The sequence below is a fragment of the Diadema antillarum genome, unplaced genomic scaffold (genome assembly GCF_040938485.1).
Source record: "Diadema antillarum isolate AM-2024a unplaced genomic scaffold, OU_Dant_1.0 seq00001174_RagTag, whole genome shotgun sequence".
Classification (NCBI taxonomy): Eukaryota; Metazoa; Echinodermata; class Echinoidea; order Diadematoida; family Diadematidae; genus Diadema; species Diadema antillarum.
Window position 1 is genome coordinate 305,660 of NW_027271977.1, and position 18,425 is coordinate 324,084.

General features: G+C 37.8%; 1 protein-coding gene across 1 annotated transcript; it reads right to left on the reverse strand.

The window, feature by feature from the left end:
* Nucleotides 1–4,359: 4,359 nt before the first annotated feature.
* Nucleotides 4,360–15,454, reverse strand: LOC139744422 (store-operated calcium entry-associated regulatory factor-like). Its single transcript, XM_071654862.1, has 9 exons — nt 15,050–15,454; nt 13,739–13,833; nt 12,898–12,990; nt 11,634–11,744; nt 9,817–9,923; nt 7,785–7,883; nt 6,293–6,565; nt 5,424–5,581; nt 4,360–4,419 (listed from the first exon to the last, which is right to left on the reverse strand). The coding sequence occupies exons 1-9, from the start codon at nt 15,156–15,158 to the stop codon at nt 4,394–4,396; spliced, it is 1,071 nt and encodes a 356-aa protein (XP_071510963.1). The 5' UTR covers nt 15,159–15,454; the 3' UTR covers nt 4,360–4,393.
* Between the last annotated feature and the right edge of the window lie 2,971 nt (nt 15,455–18,425).

Genomic DNA, 18,425 nt, shown 5'->3' on the forward strand with positions numbered 1-18,425 from the left:
ATATGATAAGATGAAGTTGGATTCCAAATCATTTTTGTTTCCCTTGAGTGACTGACTGGTTGAAATGTGCAGTTTTGACAGATTTCTGTTAGAGTGTTGGGAGTGATCTGGATGTACATGTAATGACATTTCAAAATGGGATGTACATGTACTGCAATCTGTATGCTTATTTGTGTAGCAATCTGATAAGTATTATAAGTTTTGGACATAATTATTTTCAACTTAGAAGACACAATAGACTGAGGTTAATTCTTTTCAATCATCCAGTCGAAGTACTAGATCAATAATTTTTTTAGTTGAATAAAAAAACTGGAAACAGACTTACCCAAAGAAGCCGATTGATAATTGACAAAACGTCGCATTTTTTTATCCAACTAATTATTGATCTAGAAGACAGTATATTTCAATACGTCTTTCATGGAACATTTGGGAAACATGTTGAAACAGGCATGCACACACACACACACACACACACACACACACGCTTAATGAACGTACGTGCATCGTACACCTTTAGTGATTCATTAGTCACAGAATGAAGACTTTATTTACACAAAAATGCCAAATGGCACCAAAAAAAAAAATGGCAATTGCTTTACATATGTTTATAACATACATTTTTTTCTTCTCAGTGTATAAATACATGATATACATACAGTTCATGTGTATTATAACACAGTTGTACTTTAAAAGAGAAAAGAGCAACGTTTACAGCTAATTATTATCAACTATTGTCCGAGGCACTTCAGTGTTTACAGGATCACATACAATACACTAGACTCTTGTAATGAAGAACACTGATGCAACAAAATTTTGATTTAAAAAAAAAAGGTAATTTCACTGGTAGCAAGATGTTACTATTTTTAAAAAATAACAATTCCTCTTGTAAATTCACACCGTGTTGAATGTATCTGTTGATAATAATTCAAAACAAAAATCTGCCTAATGTTTAACATTATACAATAATCCCATCTCCCACCCCCCTTTTTAATCAATTTGTACATACGACCAATTTATAGGGATGTTAAATTCTGCTTGGGTTGATGCATGTTTCCTTGGTCCCACTGCATTTGATTTGTGCAGGGTTTACAGTCGTTGCAGCAGAACTAACGCCTGCTCAAGGTCATCAAAACACCTGCCTAACAGACATGATCAAAATTCTGGGCATGCATATCAGTATTTGGCTGGGATTCAAACCCATGACCTTCTGACTGCTAGATGGGCATCAGCTTAAAATTTGGGGGATTCACTGATTCATATTTGAAACAAGCATAAAAAATACCTCAAAAAAGATTATCTCACCCAAAGCTCACAAGTGGTAAATCAACAAGACAGAAATGTCATCCTGTTTTGAGAACAACTTTTAGACTTAGCACAAAAAACACTACTACATGTACTTAGCACAAAGAAAAGACTACTGTAAAACATGATATATTGGCGGCACAAAATTTTCGCGAATTGCCACTGGCGTTCAGTGCATATAGTGTAGATAAGAAATTTGGCATGCATTAAATTTTAATTTTGCGAATCTTGGTGCTCGCGAAATTTGCGAAATTAAAATGCACGCAAACATTCCTTGTTTCACAGTAATCATCATATCCATTAAAACCTTCAAAACCTTCAAAAAACAAACAAACAAATAAACTGCCGATCTCATTACTTTTTCTTTTCCTCTTTTCTTTTGTCAAGGCAAAAGTATTTTACAAGATATAGTACAATTGTATACACAAGTTTAGTGATTTATCTACAACAGAAAAAGTCCACCATTTGGGGGAAACAAGAAAAAAATAGACATACATGTACATATATATCCTGCATTGCACCATACATATTATGCGCAAAATGATTTGTCTTGAGAAAAACAAGAAGAGATTTAATAGAGTCTGCGAAATTAACACAATGCTTATGAGAGCGGAGTATACTACATAATTATACGCCAAAGAGAAATGACAATACTGTATGTGGAGGGTAATAGGTAATACTCAAGGTAATAAAGACTCTAGTGAAGTACACTATGATATCAAAGCATCAGAGTGTTTAGACATGTGCCTCTTAGAGCAATATTCCTCTGGGAAATATTGTGACCTTGAACCACAAAGACAGGAAATACATTTTTCTATCTTTGAATCTGAAAATGACATACTGATTTCTAAAAAGAGCAAATGAAATGGAGGAATAGATCTAGAGTCTCTGTTGGAGGCTATCAAATTCCAATCCACATTATTTTCTGATCTACAGCACCAGAGCTGTTTCAGGCTTAGTACACGTTGTACATGTATTTGATAATATAATTATGCCAACATTTGAATTGTGTCATAAACTTGGAATATCTTGCAGTAGGGCATGACCATCTTTGCCCATTCTGCAAATACAAGATGAAACACAAAGGTACACAAAATGTGTGTACAGTATCAGTTGAATAGTGCCTACAGCAGGAATGCACAAATAAAGGCAAACCAATCTGTGCTTTACCAGATTCAGTGCAAAGTACTAACTTCACGAAACATTATGTGTACCACTCTTGCAGCATAAAAACCTCACAATTGAATCCATACAACAAGAGCATAATAGTAATAATGAATGTTTATGAGTGCAATGGACAGAATATTCCATGAGGTGAAAGATAAATGTGACCCTGCATCACAAAATCAACAAAAAGTCGCCAGACATAGATTTTTAGTTAGGGGCAGATTCTTAAAGAGCAGACTCTAAGCTTTAAAATGGTGTACAACTCAACTCAAATGGACTACCTAAATACTAGAAAGAAAGCACACACTCTGGAAAGGTGTGAACTGAGAATAGATGCTCTGAAGTATCTAGGGTTTATTCAGGCGCTTAATCTTTCACCAAGCTGCGCTAGCTGTGTGATGAAAGGGACAAACCACAGGATGTCAACCACCGGAGCAACAACAATGAAGGAATTATCAGATTAAGCTGAAATTAAGCATATTCTATCAACACATTCTGTCCATGATTAATGCCAACTTACACAGCAGTAGCATTGTCCTTTCAAAAGTTATTAGACTTAAAAGTGAAGAGTGTACAAAGGATTTCACGAAATGAAAAGGGGCCTCTAATACATACCTGATCATTCTATACTCTCCCAAAAAAACTGGTTGTAGAAAAACTGCTGAAAACACACTTTCCCATTTGTGTTATGATCCCAACTAAAGAAGAATGTAGAAGAAAGATAGCTCTTTCAGAAAACATAAAAAACTGAAATTGACATAATTGACCCATTTCACCTGTTTTGAGTCCTGACATGAAATCAAGGGGTGTGACTTTTTGATTGTTTTGTGGTGCACGGTCACAAATGATCCATTCAACGAGGCACAGCCGAGTTGAATGGATCATTGATGTCATCTTTCACCGAATGAAACGTTCTGTCCATTTCACGAATGAAAGCATTTCTTATTTGTTTTATGTAACACATAAAATAGATCCTTGTCATTTGATGTTTTATGATATTAGAAACAAGAGAGAATGTGTGGGATTTAAGATCGAGGGAGTGCTCACTGAGCGGCGTGTGTACGATGGAGCAAATCGTATGGATCCAAGATAGCACGGCAACTGGTGCCACAATTGCACGAATGATGACGTCAGAGTAAAATGGGACCAATGATCAATAGCAAACAACCAATCAAATGACACGATCTATCTAGGTGTTATATAATGCTTTCTTCAAAGCTCCATTTGCTTGCTACAAAAATGTACAGACCACTAGCAATGCATGTCCACTTGATGTCCAAAACAGTATGGGCAGCATACCTGCCTCATTGTGTACATATGTAGTAAACCTGAAAAATTCACAAACATGATTCACTGTATATATTTCAATATGGCATGCATTTGTATTAAAATAACTTAATTGACAGCATACACACATGTGAGTACAGTTACAATAATTGTAGCATTGGAATCACAAGAAAACAATAAATGCAAACTATTTTGATAGTATGAGTATCAAATGGCTTTCTCTGCCACCTACAGAAACACACTTTTGCTCTGAGTAATTATTATAACACACCAAAAGGTCTGATAATTCAAACATGACATGTAAAAGTTAACAAAGTGATTCAAATACAACACACACAAATTGAAATAAGTCAATAAATATATTCAGGAAACAAGCAAAATGACAGAAAAAGATTGTTTCTGTCTTTGCTCATGTTTTCACAGCTGTAAAAATTCAGAGAATCTAATAAAGATATCTAGATGATGATTTTTGGCCCTGTGTTCATTCTAACAGGAGTGCACTGTATAGTGCCTGAAAAAACCCCAACCAAACAAACAAACAAACAAAACAACAGTTTGGGAGTCTGGATGATACTTCCCCATCAGTAGGTTTCTCCAGTATTTAAGACAACACTGCAGCAAAGGTCTACCAAGGCTTTCATCGACGTCGGGTTCCACCAAATCCTGTGTAACAAAAAGATACAGACTAAAGTTATCAGAATGTAATGTCATCTCAATACTTTAGAATTGTATTATTCCAGTGACTGCTTACTGATCCTGTATGTTGTGCAGACCTTTCAGCAAGAACATTATTTTTTTTTTTCTGTGAAGACAGCAATTGCTGGATTGTGTGGTATCCACTTGGAACAACTCAGAATGCTCATTCCACGAACATACATTGTACATGTATATGGGATAAATGGATCAAAGCCAACTGTACTCTTTTCAATACACCCATGTATGAAATGTACATGTCTGTAAATGAATCAGTGGTGACTTGAAGAGTTGAAGGTAACAGCAAAAGCATAGGAGTTTCCATTACAAATTCATAAATATCGATTGTATTGATTCGGGTAGAGAAGGTTTGAGGGACTATCATCATGTGAAATGTGCTAACTGAGTATGGCTGCCAGCCTTTATGTCAAGAAAGTCTTGCAGGTACAATATAACCTCTGATCTCTAATGACCTTTGACCTGAGCATGTGACCCTGGACAGTAACCAAACATGGAAATCGACTGAGTGCATCTCTGACCATGTTTTGTCACGCATGGAAAAACAGTTCCAAATTTATTTTGCCTCAATAAGAGTCCTGCAGATGAACTTTAACCTATGACCTGAAATTCCCTTTCACCTCATTGTGATGCATAGCATCAAATTATAGAAAATGCCCTGAGTGCATCTTTGACCCAAATTAGGTAAAAGAGGATAAAGCAGATGACCTTTAGTATTTGTGATGGCACAACAAATGGACATCAGTTGTACACCCATTTTGATCCCTTGGTCACTCTTGCACTTTTAGTGCACTGAAGCAAGGATCTACATGTAGTATCATTATTCCCATCAAGTTTCTCTGTTTATTAAAGCAAGAAAATACCTGTAATCAGACAGAGACCTAAACCATCAGAACACTGAATCTTGTATCTTGAAACAACAAGTCCAAGTCAGCCTACAAATGATGTTTACTCACCTGAGGCAGTACGAGTGCCAGTGCTTCCGCCGCCGCTGAAACCCCCACCAGACCCACCCCATCCCGAGGAGAATCCCGAGGAATGGCGAGGGGTAGAGAAGAAGCCACGATGGGGTCTGGTGTACCCCCCGTACCCTCCATAGCCTCCATAGCCACGACTGAAAGAATGTAAAGACATCACCAAGATGAATGAGAAGATGTGTGACACACATACTGGGGGGATAGCGATTATTAAACTTTATAGCTATTCCCATTGAGGGCACTATTCCATAGATACCTATCCTGAGAGGGAACATTATGAACAGATCTATCAAGAGTTTGAAATTGTTTAAAAGATGTTAATGAGGAATGATAATATTATAAAGTCAGGAGATGAAGTAAAGGGACATAATACAGCATCACCCAAACAGCATTTTAAACCTTAAAGTTAAAACATTCTATTCCTGACAACAGCAGTTATTATCTCTTATAATATAAGGCAGGGTTATTCGAAGTACTTTGGTATTTCAAGAACTATGTCTAGATTACAACATAAACTTTCCTTGGTAGCCATATTTGTAGCATGGCCAGCAAGCCCACTGTGCTAGCCATATACAAATGCAACTTTGGTGTCTTCTCAACTCATGCATGCAGTGTGCACCTAAGGGGCACACCCAAAGGGCACACCCAAGGGGCACACCCTAATCATAATACACATTGCTTCCCTTGTTTATCATCTGAAATTGCTAATACCTGGTTTTGTGTTAGATTTTGTCTTTGCTAGTAGTACAAAGGTTGGCTCACCACCTGACAAGGGGGAAGAGAGAGAAAGAGAGGTTGCTTGAACCTCCAAAAAAAAAAAAAAAAAAATCACAGCACATGATTCTTACTTTCTGTTTCCAAAGAGGTAACCAAGGAGACCGCCAGCGGCCGCGCCTGTCCAAAATCCACCTCCACCTACTCCCCCTCCACCGGTGCCTGGTGCTCGGTAGGTACCCTGGCTGTACCCCTGGCTGTACCCCTGGCTACCGCTGCAGCTATCCCCTGGGTAGTTGTCACTCCTGAAGCCGGGCGGAGGGGGTCCACCACCTCCCCCAGGACCAAACCCAGACCCCCTCGGACCAGGGTAGCCATCGTCGGAACCAGAGCCACTTTGGCTGGCAGTGGGGGAAGGTGGAAGTCAAGGATAAAAAGTCCGATATTATCACATCACAAACTCTATCATGCTCCCAAGGGACTGCACCTTAACCTCTTGGAGACTACAGCCAAGTATACTTGGGCAGGTGTCTATGAGAAAAGCTGTTACAGCATAATCAGGGGGACATTTCATGAAGCATTTTGTCCGACAACTTGTCGGACAAAATTTGCTTTCAGCCAATCAGAAGCAAGGATTTCAGTAGCTTTTAACAGTTTGTCAGACAAAATATCTGACAAATTGCTCCATGAAATGCCCCCCAGCTCATCCTCAATGGGTTCATCTTTATTTCATCAGATCCTAATATCCACACACACTTTGTACAAGACCCACCAGATATCCACATCCATAAGCAATGGATTAGGTATGATCTTTATCTTGAGCGCGTGTGTGTGTGTGTGGGGGGGGGGGGGGGGGGGGGGGGTTGGAAGTGGGAGGGGTAAGTTTGTTAACCTTTGTGAATGGGAAGCATGTTTACTTGCTTTAAAAGTACACACGCATACAATTTCTGGTATGATATCCAAACAAAGATTAAATTTAAATACTCTTCAGACTTTTAAATTCTTCTGTCTGAACTGACAATACAATTGACCATAATAAAGTCTCAGGCACTGGCAGGCAAAAGATCATTAGCATTGTGATCTGGATGATAACAGCAAAACTTGGAGTTTGTTTCAGAAAAAAAAAAATGTTTGTAATTTTACCTACAAAACAATATTTTTCGATTAACTATAATTCAAGCTGAACATGCAGTCTGACATATGGGGCAACAGTGAAAAAAAAAGTATTCTATGAATAAATCGATGAAATAGCATATAGATATCTAAAACACTGGTATGTTGCACTTCATTAATAATTACTGTAAAAGTTGAAATTTTCATGGTGTCAAAATTTTTGCGCATTTTGCGTTACCAGAAACTAGCGCGAAAATAAAAGCACGCGAATATTTTTGCATGCCATATGTTCCAGTTAGCTGATGTCTTGATTCCGTGGCAATTAAAAACACACGAAACTCTTCTTCCCTGGCCGAGCGCAAAAAATCAGTTGCGCCAAAATATCGACTTTAACAGTAGTCAACTACAGCCAACAAAGCTAACAACGAAAATTTTCATTACTTTTGTGTTTGATTCATTTTCATTCTTTTCTTTCTTTCTCTTTTTTTGCTTGATTGAAATTGAAAAGGATATCTGTTGTGCGAGTCTGCGATGCAGGTTCTGTACATGACGTAGATCATCACTCCAACAATGGCAAGAAAGACCCAGTCAGTTCCCCCAGACTTCTTCTTACTGTCAGGTGGAGAGTGAATGAATGGGAATGATAAAAAAACAAACAAACAAACAAATATCAAATCAATTTCAGGTTTGCACATACACAGTCAACACATACCAATACAAACAAGCAATATCACCAAACTAATCGTATACAATGCAGTCAGAAGTAATGAAATTAAAAAAAACACACAAAAATTATTTTGAAGTTTGCACACACGCATAAGACATACAAAATTGTATAAACACACACGATAGCACCAAATCAACAAGCACACAGTGTGACCATAACAACACACACTACTAGAGTATAAACTCAAGATACACGACAATGTGTACTTCTTGCATATAACAGCAAGCTTGACTTCAAGTTGAACCTGTTCATTTTTTGTTTCTGTAACAATTCTCATAAAGTAGAGAGAGAACAGATTTTGCCCTTGGTCTAGACGTGATGTGCAAAATGAGTCATCACAACTACATGTACTTTAACACGGCATGAGTAAAAATGAGTAAAATTAAAGCAAAACATGGACAAATCACTAAATTTCCTGTGCACTGATTACTGCATACGCCAAATATTTCGTGAGGATTTTATTTTCGCAAATTTCGCGAGTCAGGTGCTATTCGCGAAATTAAAGACATGCGAAAATATTGACTCTGATCCCGATGTGGATGTGACGGACGCATGCACATTTCTCCGTTCAGTACAGGACTCCACGATCGCGAATTTAACCACTCGGGAAATCGTCGGGAATTCCCGATTCGCGAAAATTTAGACTCGCAAAATATATGTGACTGTGCACCTCAAAACAAACAAAAAGTCGCCAGACATGAATTTTTAGTTAAGATCATATTCTAAAAGAGCAGACTTTAAGCTTTAAAATGATGTATAACTCAAATCAAATGGACTCTCCTAACCTATCTAAATATTGGAAAGAAAGCACAAACTCAGGAAAAGTGTGAACTGAGAAAAGAGGCTCTGAAGTACAGTGTCTATTCAAGTGCTTAATCTTTACCAAACCGTGCTGGCTGTGCGATGGATGGGACAAAAAACAGGAAGTAGACCACCAGAGTAACAACAATGAAGTGATTATCAAATTAAACTGAAATTAAGCATGCCTCATTAACACATTCTGACCATAATCAATGCCAACTTTCAAAGCAGTAGCACTATCCTTTCAAAAGTTATTAGAGTTGAAAGTGAAGAGTGTGGACAAGGTTTTTCAGAAATGAAAAAGGTATTCTAAAGACACACCTAATCACACTATTCTACCAAAAATGTTCGAGATAAACTGCTAGAAAAACACACTTTCCTGCCCGTTTTATGATACCAAATTTTAGCATAATGTAAAAGAAGACCCACTCTTTCAGAAAATATGAAAAAGTCAAGTTCGGTAAGGTTGACCCATTTCACTTATTTTCAGTCCTCACGCAAAATCAGTGTGCGCGACTTTATGTTCGTTTTGAGGTGCACGGTCAGATATGGTGTATACAGTAGATTGTGAATCAAGGTGGGTGGGAGAGAAGAAAAAAAGAAAAGAAAAGAAGGAAAGGAGAAACAATGCACACATTACATGTATATGTGACCCGCTACAACAAAAGGATCCTAAAGTTGCTGACGGGTGAGCCGAGAAAATCGAGTTTGAAATCAGATCACCAAAATCTGTCAAAACGTTTGGATTTCTGCTTGTACATAATTTTGTAGTCTAATATATCTTCTATCATCTGCCGAAATTTGGAAGCTAAATGATAAAAGGAAAGGCCTGAAAATAGCATTTTTCTGGGCCATGATTGGCTCGCCTGTCAGCGACTTTAGGATCCTTTTGTTGTAGCGGGCCACATATGGCTGCTGTTTGGCCACAACACAAAAACCCTACCCAGTGAGCAAAAATGATAATGCATTTAAATCATGATGCCTTCAGCATCTTCAGAACATCTACATACAATGTACCTTTTGTAGAGATTGTACGAATTGTCTTCACTCCCATAGTAGCTGTGTTGGTGGCCATACTTGTTTTGCTGCATGCCTTCTTTTGTGTAGTCCAGTGTGTATTCCAGCTGCAAAGCACAAAATGGTATCAAAATTCAAATAGACATTCATTTCTGATACTCTAAGCTAGACGAAGTAATAACAGAAAAATTAAATCAACCATATACAATGTATCAAAGGCAAGCATAGACAATTTTAAACAACATTCAGAGACTCCAACTCGAAGCACCTTCTGATCGGGAGATTCTCCCGCCTGAAACCCCTTGCAAACGGGAGACTCCAAGTTTATGTGTGCGAAGCGCGAAGTTCCTAGGGTTACAGATGCTCTCTGGTGCTATCTAAGGCTTATTTTTGCAACATACGATAGCAATAAGTGAGAAATCCTTTCCAACGGGAGACATTGAGCCAGGGCGGGAGAAATTAAATCTCAAACGGGAGAACGGGAGATTTTGCAAAATTGGGTTTTCGGCGGGAGATCTCCCGTCGAAAACGGGAGAGTTGGAGTCTCTGCAACATTTAATAAACAAAAATGTCATTTAACTCATACTTCCTTTTGCCATGTGGGACAGAATTCAGGATATCGCATAAATAGCCGATGTCCAGCGATATCAGCTATCGATAGCAAAAATTCCCTTCAAAGTACCCGGATGTGCTGGGAAGGGTACTTCCGGTGCTGGCGCGCTAGTTGGCGATCAATGCATACAATGCACATGTTTTATAATGTATATCAGGACAGATGTGTTTTAGTTGTTTTTGAGATTTTCTTGTGAGGGGGGATTTGGAAGGGGGAGGGGGAATGGGGTAGGGTAGTAAGAGGGAGAATGGACGGTGGTAAGGGTGGTCGGGGTGGTTTGTGTTTGTTTGTGTTTTTTTTTAAGAATAAACTTCAATCAGTGGATATTGATATTCAAAGTTGGATTGAATGAATGTTGAAAAGAAAGTATTTTTGGGTTAGTGATTCATTTAATAAATTTGTAATGTAATGAAGGAATAAAATCAAAAAGAGAATGAGGGATTAGTAGTGTAAAAACAGTAAAAAAGAGATGTGTATATATGGATTGTGTAAAAAAAAAATTGTATCAACATGTATTAATTGATGTTACATGTAAGTTTCGGTATAAATTTTGTTTCCATTGATGAAAATGATTATGAAATTGGTGCAGAGAGTTTTGTATAAATTTGTTTGTACATTGTGATTTCCATTGATAAAGAATAAAATATTCCTAAAAAAAAAAAAAAAAAATTGCATGGCCGGCCGGCCGGCTTTCTTGCTTTTATACGACGTTATCAGTTTACGTGCTGTGCAAATTCGATCTATGCAACACTGTTTGTAATTATTGATTTCACCTCAAGCAGTTAAGCTTTTTTTTTTTTTCAGGAGCGAAGAGATGGGGTTTTCCTGCGAGGCAGCCTTGTGTTGGGCAGCTGATGCCAAGCGGAAAAATACGATTTACGATGTTACCGGAAGTGAGCTTCCCAGCAAAAGATACCCGGATGTTGATATCGATAGCTGATATCGCTGTATATCAGCTATATGCGATATGGAGAATTGATGAATACATGAGAGGTACTCTGGGTGAGATGTGGACAATTTTTGTTTAACCTTTTAGTAACTGAAGATTCCGTACATAATGGCCTTTTGTTCCCTGGACAAACAAAAACGAACGGCCAGTTTGGATGGTTTAGGGAGTAGTCTGACCAGCAGTTTTGGTCGGTTCAGTTACTAATGGGTTAATCCATTCTATGTATTCATTTTTATCTGTATGTTTGTTACTCACCCCGCACGAGCCTTTGAGGACATAGTCATCGTCCGGCGAGGAGTATCCCTCACAGGTCACCTCAATCTGACCGAAGCGGTAGGCATTGTCCATGTCGGTCTTGCATTCCCACTGGACAATGTGGAAAACAGAACGACGCTTCGACCAATGAAATCATGGATTATTTGTCAACATGCAGCTTAATGTCCAGAATATATTGAATATACACAGTATCAATCACCCACTAAACACGATCCCTCCAAACTCCTAGAATCCTGTATGGGGAAGACTTTGAAGAAAAGCCTCTGTATGAAAGTTTATCCACTCAAGTTGTGTAAGGGAACGGTATAAAACATAGAAAGAAAGACTGTCTTCATGGTGGGTACGACTATTTCCCTGATGTCCTGGGGCCACCTTCCTCGAGTCAAACTCTGCTTATGAAGACAATTCCCTGCATTTCCATTTTTTTTAAAATAAAATCTATTCTATTAGAGTTTTGCCTGTTAATGTACTATCATTATGATATTGCTTTGCAACTTTAGTTTACATTTTTCTGTGACTGTCTTAACTATTCTGCAATACTGATGAATTATGCAGATGCCTGTTAAATTTCTGATTATACAGACAATGGAATAAAGAAATACAACTTCACTTGAACTGAATGGGACTGAACAAATGCTTATCCAAGTACAATAGAGTAGTATGATGATATTACTTCTAATGACATTTCAACTTTGCGTTTGTTTATAAATGCATAATTATTAACCATTTATGGGCACACGGCTACAAGTCTTGGAAGATATTTCCCAACCGCAAATTGTGGCATGACTTTCAATGATTACACAGTTAAAATCATGCAATAATTGACAGCATACTCACATATTCCCATTGTAGGTCAACAAAATTAGACTTTAATAGAGGTATTCGTTTGCCAATGCATGCAAGACCAAACACAAAAGCTTTGAAATGTCATCTACATACCATCACAAGAGATAACCAAATGTTACAATAAAAATCTTCAGATTTCCTGTTGAGTACAGGTTGCTATGACTTTAACCCACTGAGGACGAGTCCCAAGTACACTATACTCAGGCAGGTGCCTAAGGGAAATGCGTCTTAGCAAAATCAGTCTGTCCTCGACGGGTTAACCCTATAGATGTGGGCTTTGAGTGCTGATTGGCAGAGAAAATCCCCATCTGAGTTACTGTGCACTGTCCAAAGTCCTTGGCGCAGACAGGATTAACCCACTTGCAATTTGCTAAGAACAGCATCCATCAACACATACCTGGACATCGTAACCATCGGAGCCCCTGTTATAGCACTGGACAACTTGGGGTGTGAATTCATGGCAGCCGGCTGTGCCTCCCACACACTTCAGCTAGAGAGAGAGAGAGAGAGAGAGAGAGAGAGAGAGGTGAGACACATAGCAAGGTCAAAGGTCAAAGACCAATATTAAAATCATGATACTACATATAGTGATGATCATAAAAGATGCAAATAATAACAATTATAACACCAATACTAACATTGATTTGTAGTAAATATTCTAAGCATACAAAGTTGTGGTAATTACTGAATTGAAAAAATAAATACAAAATTTGTTACAAACTGAGAAGAGAAGGATTTATTAAAGAGCAACAGCAGAGATCAAAGTTTAATAATAATGATAATGATGATAATAATAGCAATGATAATTATAATTACAATGATAAATAACATCCATTCGGTACTTACTGTGTCTACATAATACATGCATAATTATTACAACAATGTTACTCCTATTTAGGTCTACACAACCTACATGTATTACTACAACAATGTTACTTCTATTTATTGTAGGTCTACAGGGAGACGTTGAAGAAACATTGAAGGATACTGTAAAACATGATATATTCGCGGCATGAAATTTTCGCGAATTGGAGCCGACGGCCTTTTTCGTGGCAAGAAATTTTCGCGAATTGCCTCTTGCGTTCAATGCATATAGTGTAGATAAGAAATTTCGCGTGCATTTTAATTTCGCGAATCTTGGCGCTCGCGAAATTCGCGAAATTAAAATGCACGCGAACATTTCTAGTTCTACAGTATATCGTGACACTTTCCCACTGAAAGGTAGTTGCTATGGATACCTGAGGAACGGGGCTAGATCGTCTGGCTGCAGTCATCTTGCCATTATGCAGGGTGAGAACTGAGACATCCTCTAGACGAACACGGTCACTCTTGCCTGGGTGGTAGTTGATAAAATCAAAGCATTAAAGGGATAGTACAGTATTGGTGGAGATGAGAATTGGACTTTTAACTTTTTGCAAGATACCGAGAAAACATTTTTGAAATAGTACAGAGCATACCATCTTAAGAGGAATTCAAAGTTTATTTGATGAAAATCGGGTTTGGAATTACTGAAACATCCAAAAACAAAGTAAAACAAAGCGATCGTAATAAAGTGTGGGTCCCACACTTATTAGAATCGCTCTGTTTTGGATATCTCAGCCATTTCAAAACCAATTTTCATCAAATAAACGTTGAATTCCTCATGGAATTACATGCTCTTTCATATTTCATAAGAGGTTTCTTATTATTTCATCAAAAAACGTTAGAAACCTGAAATTAGGTCTCAACCAAAACTGTACGATCCCTTTAAAATAAAAGTCTTGCAAAATTTGCACTCTGGGTAAACACAAAACACCAGAGAGTGATTAATGACTAAGTGCTTGGTACCGTACTGCAAAATCTGAAAATAACATACAACACACACATACTGAAGCTTTTCGACATGACTCATAAAAAAAAAATTAACATGGTGTCTAAAAATACAATAAATGAATTGTTTGGCGTGAAATATTCGAGTTTTGAATGCAACGCCAAAAATTATAACAACAACAACAACAATTTCTGTTCATTCATGCGATTTTACTCTGATGAGTGCATGTCAAAAAACTTCAGTATGTGTGCGTTGTATGCTATTTTCAGAGAGTGATTATTAATATTAGCATGTGCGATGTACTTCGAAACAAAATACAGAATAATGCAACATTTTTAAACTGTCTGTCTGGAGTCTTTGTGTGTTTGTTTGTTTGTTTGTTTGTTTGTCTCTATTTTTGTTTCACTCTTACGACTCTCATGTCTAGATCTATGCGTATAAGGGTATATTCCATGAAGCCAGATGGAGTCTCTGCGAACACATCGCCAAGTTACAAATCGATTTCAGCGGTCAGTCAAACTCTACTGCACCTTTTACTGTAGTAGAACCTAGATCGAATTAATTAGTAAATATTTAATACCTTTTTATACATAGAGTCTGGACTCTATAACTAAGTAACGTTAGAATATAGCTCTAGTTCTAAACATTCTGTTTTTCAGTGTTAGATGAACTAGAGTAGAGTTTGCTTGTTACCTACCTCTTTTTTACAAGAAAATGTACAATTATGAATCCAACTCACCGAAACCAAATGCCCCTGAGACGAACGACGTGTCGAGAAAAAGCAAAAGGCAAAAGAAGAATATCGAACACTGGACGAAGAATTTCATCGTTGCCCGACACGTTAACATTTGTGTTGGGAACTTAGGCGATTATACGTGCTTCTCGTGCGAACAGGGCCTCAGGGCGACCCAGGCACAGAGCCGAGGCGAGGCACCGCGGCTGTGGGGCTGGGTTCATGCACTCCGGCTTACCGGTATTTTCAACGTTATTTACGAACTTCGTTTCGGGACCAAACTCTCCGTTTTCGAGGTCCAAAGAAATAATGTAGTCCTTACCCTCTATAGGTATTAATTGTGAAAACGGTCTTTAACGGTAAATGTACACACTATCTGAATTTCTGACCACAAATTCGACGTAGCAGATTTTGACTGCAGGATATTTATACGCTCTTCTATAGTACATAATACATTGCGTAACCATGTTTGACGTACGCTTTGCTTTCATTGTGTACCTTGGCAAGGCTGACGTGTTACTGTATTGTTGAGCGCTGTTAGATCGTGGCAGTAGAAGCCAAATCTATACTCTATGACGCCAAAGAGTATCTCGAACTGAACGCCTAGCAAAACTTCAAAACAGCCCAAATAGTAGATTTGCTCATAGGCTGTGCACTAGTTTCTTGCTATTTTCCTTTCCAAAAAGAAGCCCAAAACTGCACCGTCACCATTTTGCGTCATGGCTATTTTCAAAAAGTTTCTTGTGTTTGTGTTTACTAGTAATTTCTGAGTGATGCAATGTGTAAAATTTGTGGTTCAATCAAAGGAGATAACGTCCATCAAATACTTTCATTTTTTTTTGAGTTTTGAGAAAATTGTAACAGCGTATTTACAGAGTTATTTCTCTTATGTTTTTCAATAGATTTAGACCAATGGGCCCTGATCACTAAAGTGAAAAGGACAAAAAAAAAAAAAGGCAACATCAATAAGCAGACGTTACTTTATGATAAAACCTTTGATAACTGGCCTAATATTCATAATGATGATAATAATGGTAACAATAATAATGATGATAACGATTCTACAACAGCATGATCAGTGATAATAATAATAACAATAATAGTCGCTTGGTATACTGCATGCACGGGCCGGCGGAGCGTTTTCAAAAGTGTGTGAGTGTGTGTGTGTGTGTGGGAGGGGGGCACTTCCGGGTTTCATGAGCTAACAAGCAAAAGAAAAAACAAAACAAAACAAAACAAAACAAAACACACACACACACACAAACACACAAAAGCGATCCTCAGCTCATCTCACCCCTTCCATTTCCGCGTTTCTCCAGCTGACAAGAAAAAAAAAAAAAAAAAAGGTCCTCAGCTCATCTCTCCCCTTCCATTTCCGGGGTTTTTCAGCTGAAAAGCGAAAAAAAAAGTCTTTGTGGAAAAACATAACCTTACCCCGCTCACACTTCAAGATCTCTATCTATTTCTATTTAGTGCCACTTACGTACTTCCGGGTTAAAAAAAGTGTGGGGGCCCAAAGTGATGACACCTTATGTATTCCTTTGTATGGTACACAAAGTGCGGGCACCCGTCCAGCCCCACGGCCCCCACGGTTCCGCCGGCCATGCCATGAGTTGTAGAAAATGGATATCATTCTGATTTTCATACATTATTCCAGGGTTGTTTTTCTTGTTTTTCTTTTGTCTAATTTTAATTACTTGTTTTTGGCTGTGTGTATTACTGTAAAATCATGCTGCTTTGCGTGATTAGTCACCATAGTTGTGGGCCTGTCACCTTACTGTGAATTGATCATGCAATCCTGTATCATAGTTTTATACAAATAGAAATGCTTCAACTCGTCTCGAACGAAGAAGGCCTTTATTAGTTATAAGACTAAACGATTTCTGTTTTCGTTTGATTGTACTTTTATAATATTCTCTTGAGGAGATGAAAATGAATTGAAATCAATATTGATTTATCATACCTAGTATGGTACATAATTATGTATATATGAAAAGTTTGTTTGCAACAACTGATAAGTCCATCTTTGCCAAATGGAGATAATTTGCGATTAAGGTCAAGAAAAATAAAGAGAATAATACGAAAGTTTTTGCTTCTTTTGACCATAACTTCAAAAATATACCTTTATAATGTAGTGGACGAATATATCATTTTAAAGGTATTATTTTGTACTTTATAACAGAGATCGTACTTCAAAATCTTCAAAAATTGACTTATCGGTTTTTGCAAACAAACCCTTCATATATTATATGCATGTACTTTTCTCGTATATGAATTTAAATTTTGAACAGATTCAATGCACAAATTATGTGCATGTGTATGTGAATCGACACAGTCATGCAGCCGATATAGGAGCGTGTGTTTGCCCGTCTCCTCTCCCTGAACTTCATGTTTAGTCCCCGTTTCTCTAATTTTTAATAGAATATCCCACAACGCCTATGACTTAATTATTTTAAAAAAAGTAAATTATGTTGTGTAATGAATATGCTCTTTAAAGGGAGTTGCTATAACTGATCAATGGGAATCAGTGGGAATGCTGGGGGATGATTGTTCCAATCCTTGTGGGATTCATTTAAAAGTACATTATATTTATTGTTGTGTGAAAATTATTTGATTCAGAATGGTCTCATATTCAAGTAATGTGCAGTTTAATGCCCCGTCACTGTACAGGCATGCTAACATGGCAACATTAAACTGCACATAACTCGAATATGAGTTCATTACACTTATGAAATAATAATAGAGTTACACAGGGCCGGCGCACTGTTTTCAAAAGTGTGGGGCCCACTTCCGGGTTTCATGAGCTAACAAGCCAAACAAAACAAAACAAAAAAAAAAAAAAAAAAAAAAAGGTCCTCAGCTCATCTCTCCCCATCCACTTCCGGGTTTCTTCAGCTGAAAAGAAAGAAAAAAAAAGTCCTCAGCTCATTCTCTCCCAGGAGACTAAAGGGAATGTGGGTGTTCTTACGCTACCAAATATTACAACGTTGTCAATTATTGTCAATAAAATGATGGAGATGGTAAAATTAATACCCGCTGGCCGATCGGTTGGCACCGTACCGGCGAGAACTGTATCTACGTTTTAATAGTGAAGAAATATAATTCTTTAGTATTCTGTCCCCTTCAGCGCCGCGATCGGATCATTAATCGCTGATGATAGCCAGTTCCATGCAATCAACTTTACACTATCGAACTGAGTTCTGTCGCGAACATAATTATTAAGTATACAGGCCCTACACCCTGTTTAACCGTCGGAAGAGTATAGCAGTGGTACAACAAATACCGACTCAAACGCAATCCAATGGCATTATTAATTGGACTTGTGCATAATCCTCCAAAAATTTTCGCCTTCTTCGCTATTATTTACGGTGAGCGTAACTTT

Excerpts from the sequence above, each read along its gene's own strand:
- LOC139744422 (XM_071654862.1), bottom strand. The coding sequence starts at position 15,158 with ATGTTAACGTGTCGGGCAACGATGAAATTCTTCGTCCAGTGTTCGATA. Across the intron at positions 7,884-9,816 it reads TCGTACAATCTCTACAAAAG|TAAGAAGAAGTCTGGGGGAA; the intron begins GTACATTGTATG and ends TCCACCTGACAG. Across the intron at positions 5,582-6,292 it reads TACCTCTTTGGAAACAGAAA|TCGTGGCTATGGAGGCTATG; the intron begins GTAAGAATCATG and ends ACATTCTTTCAG.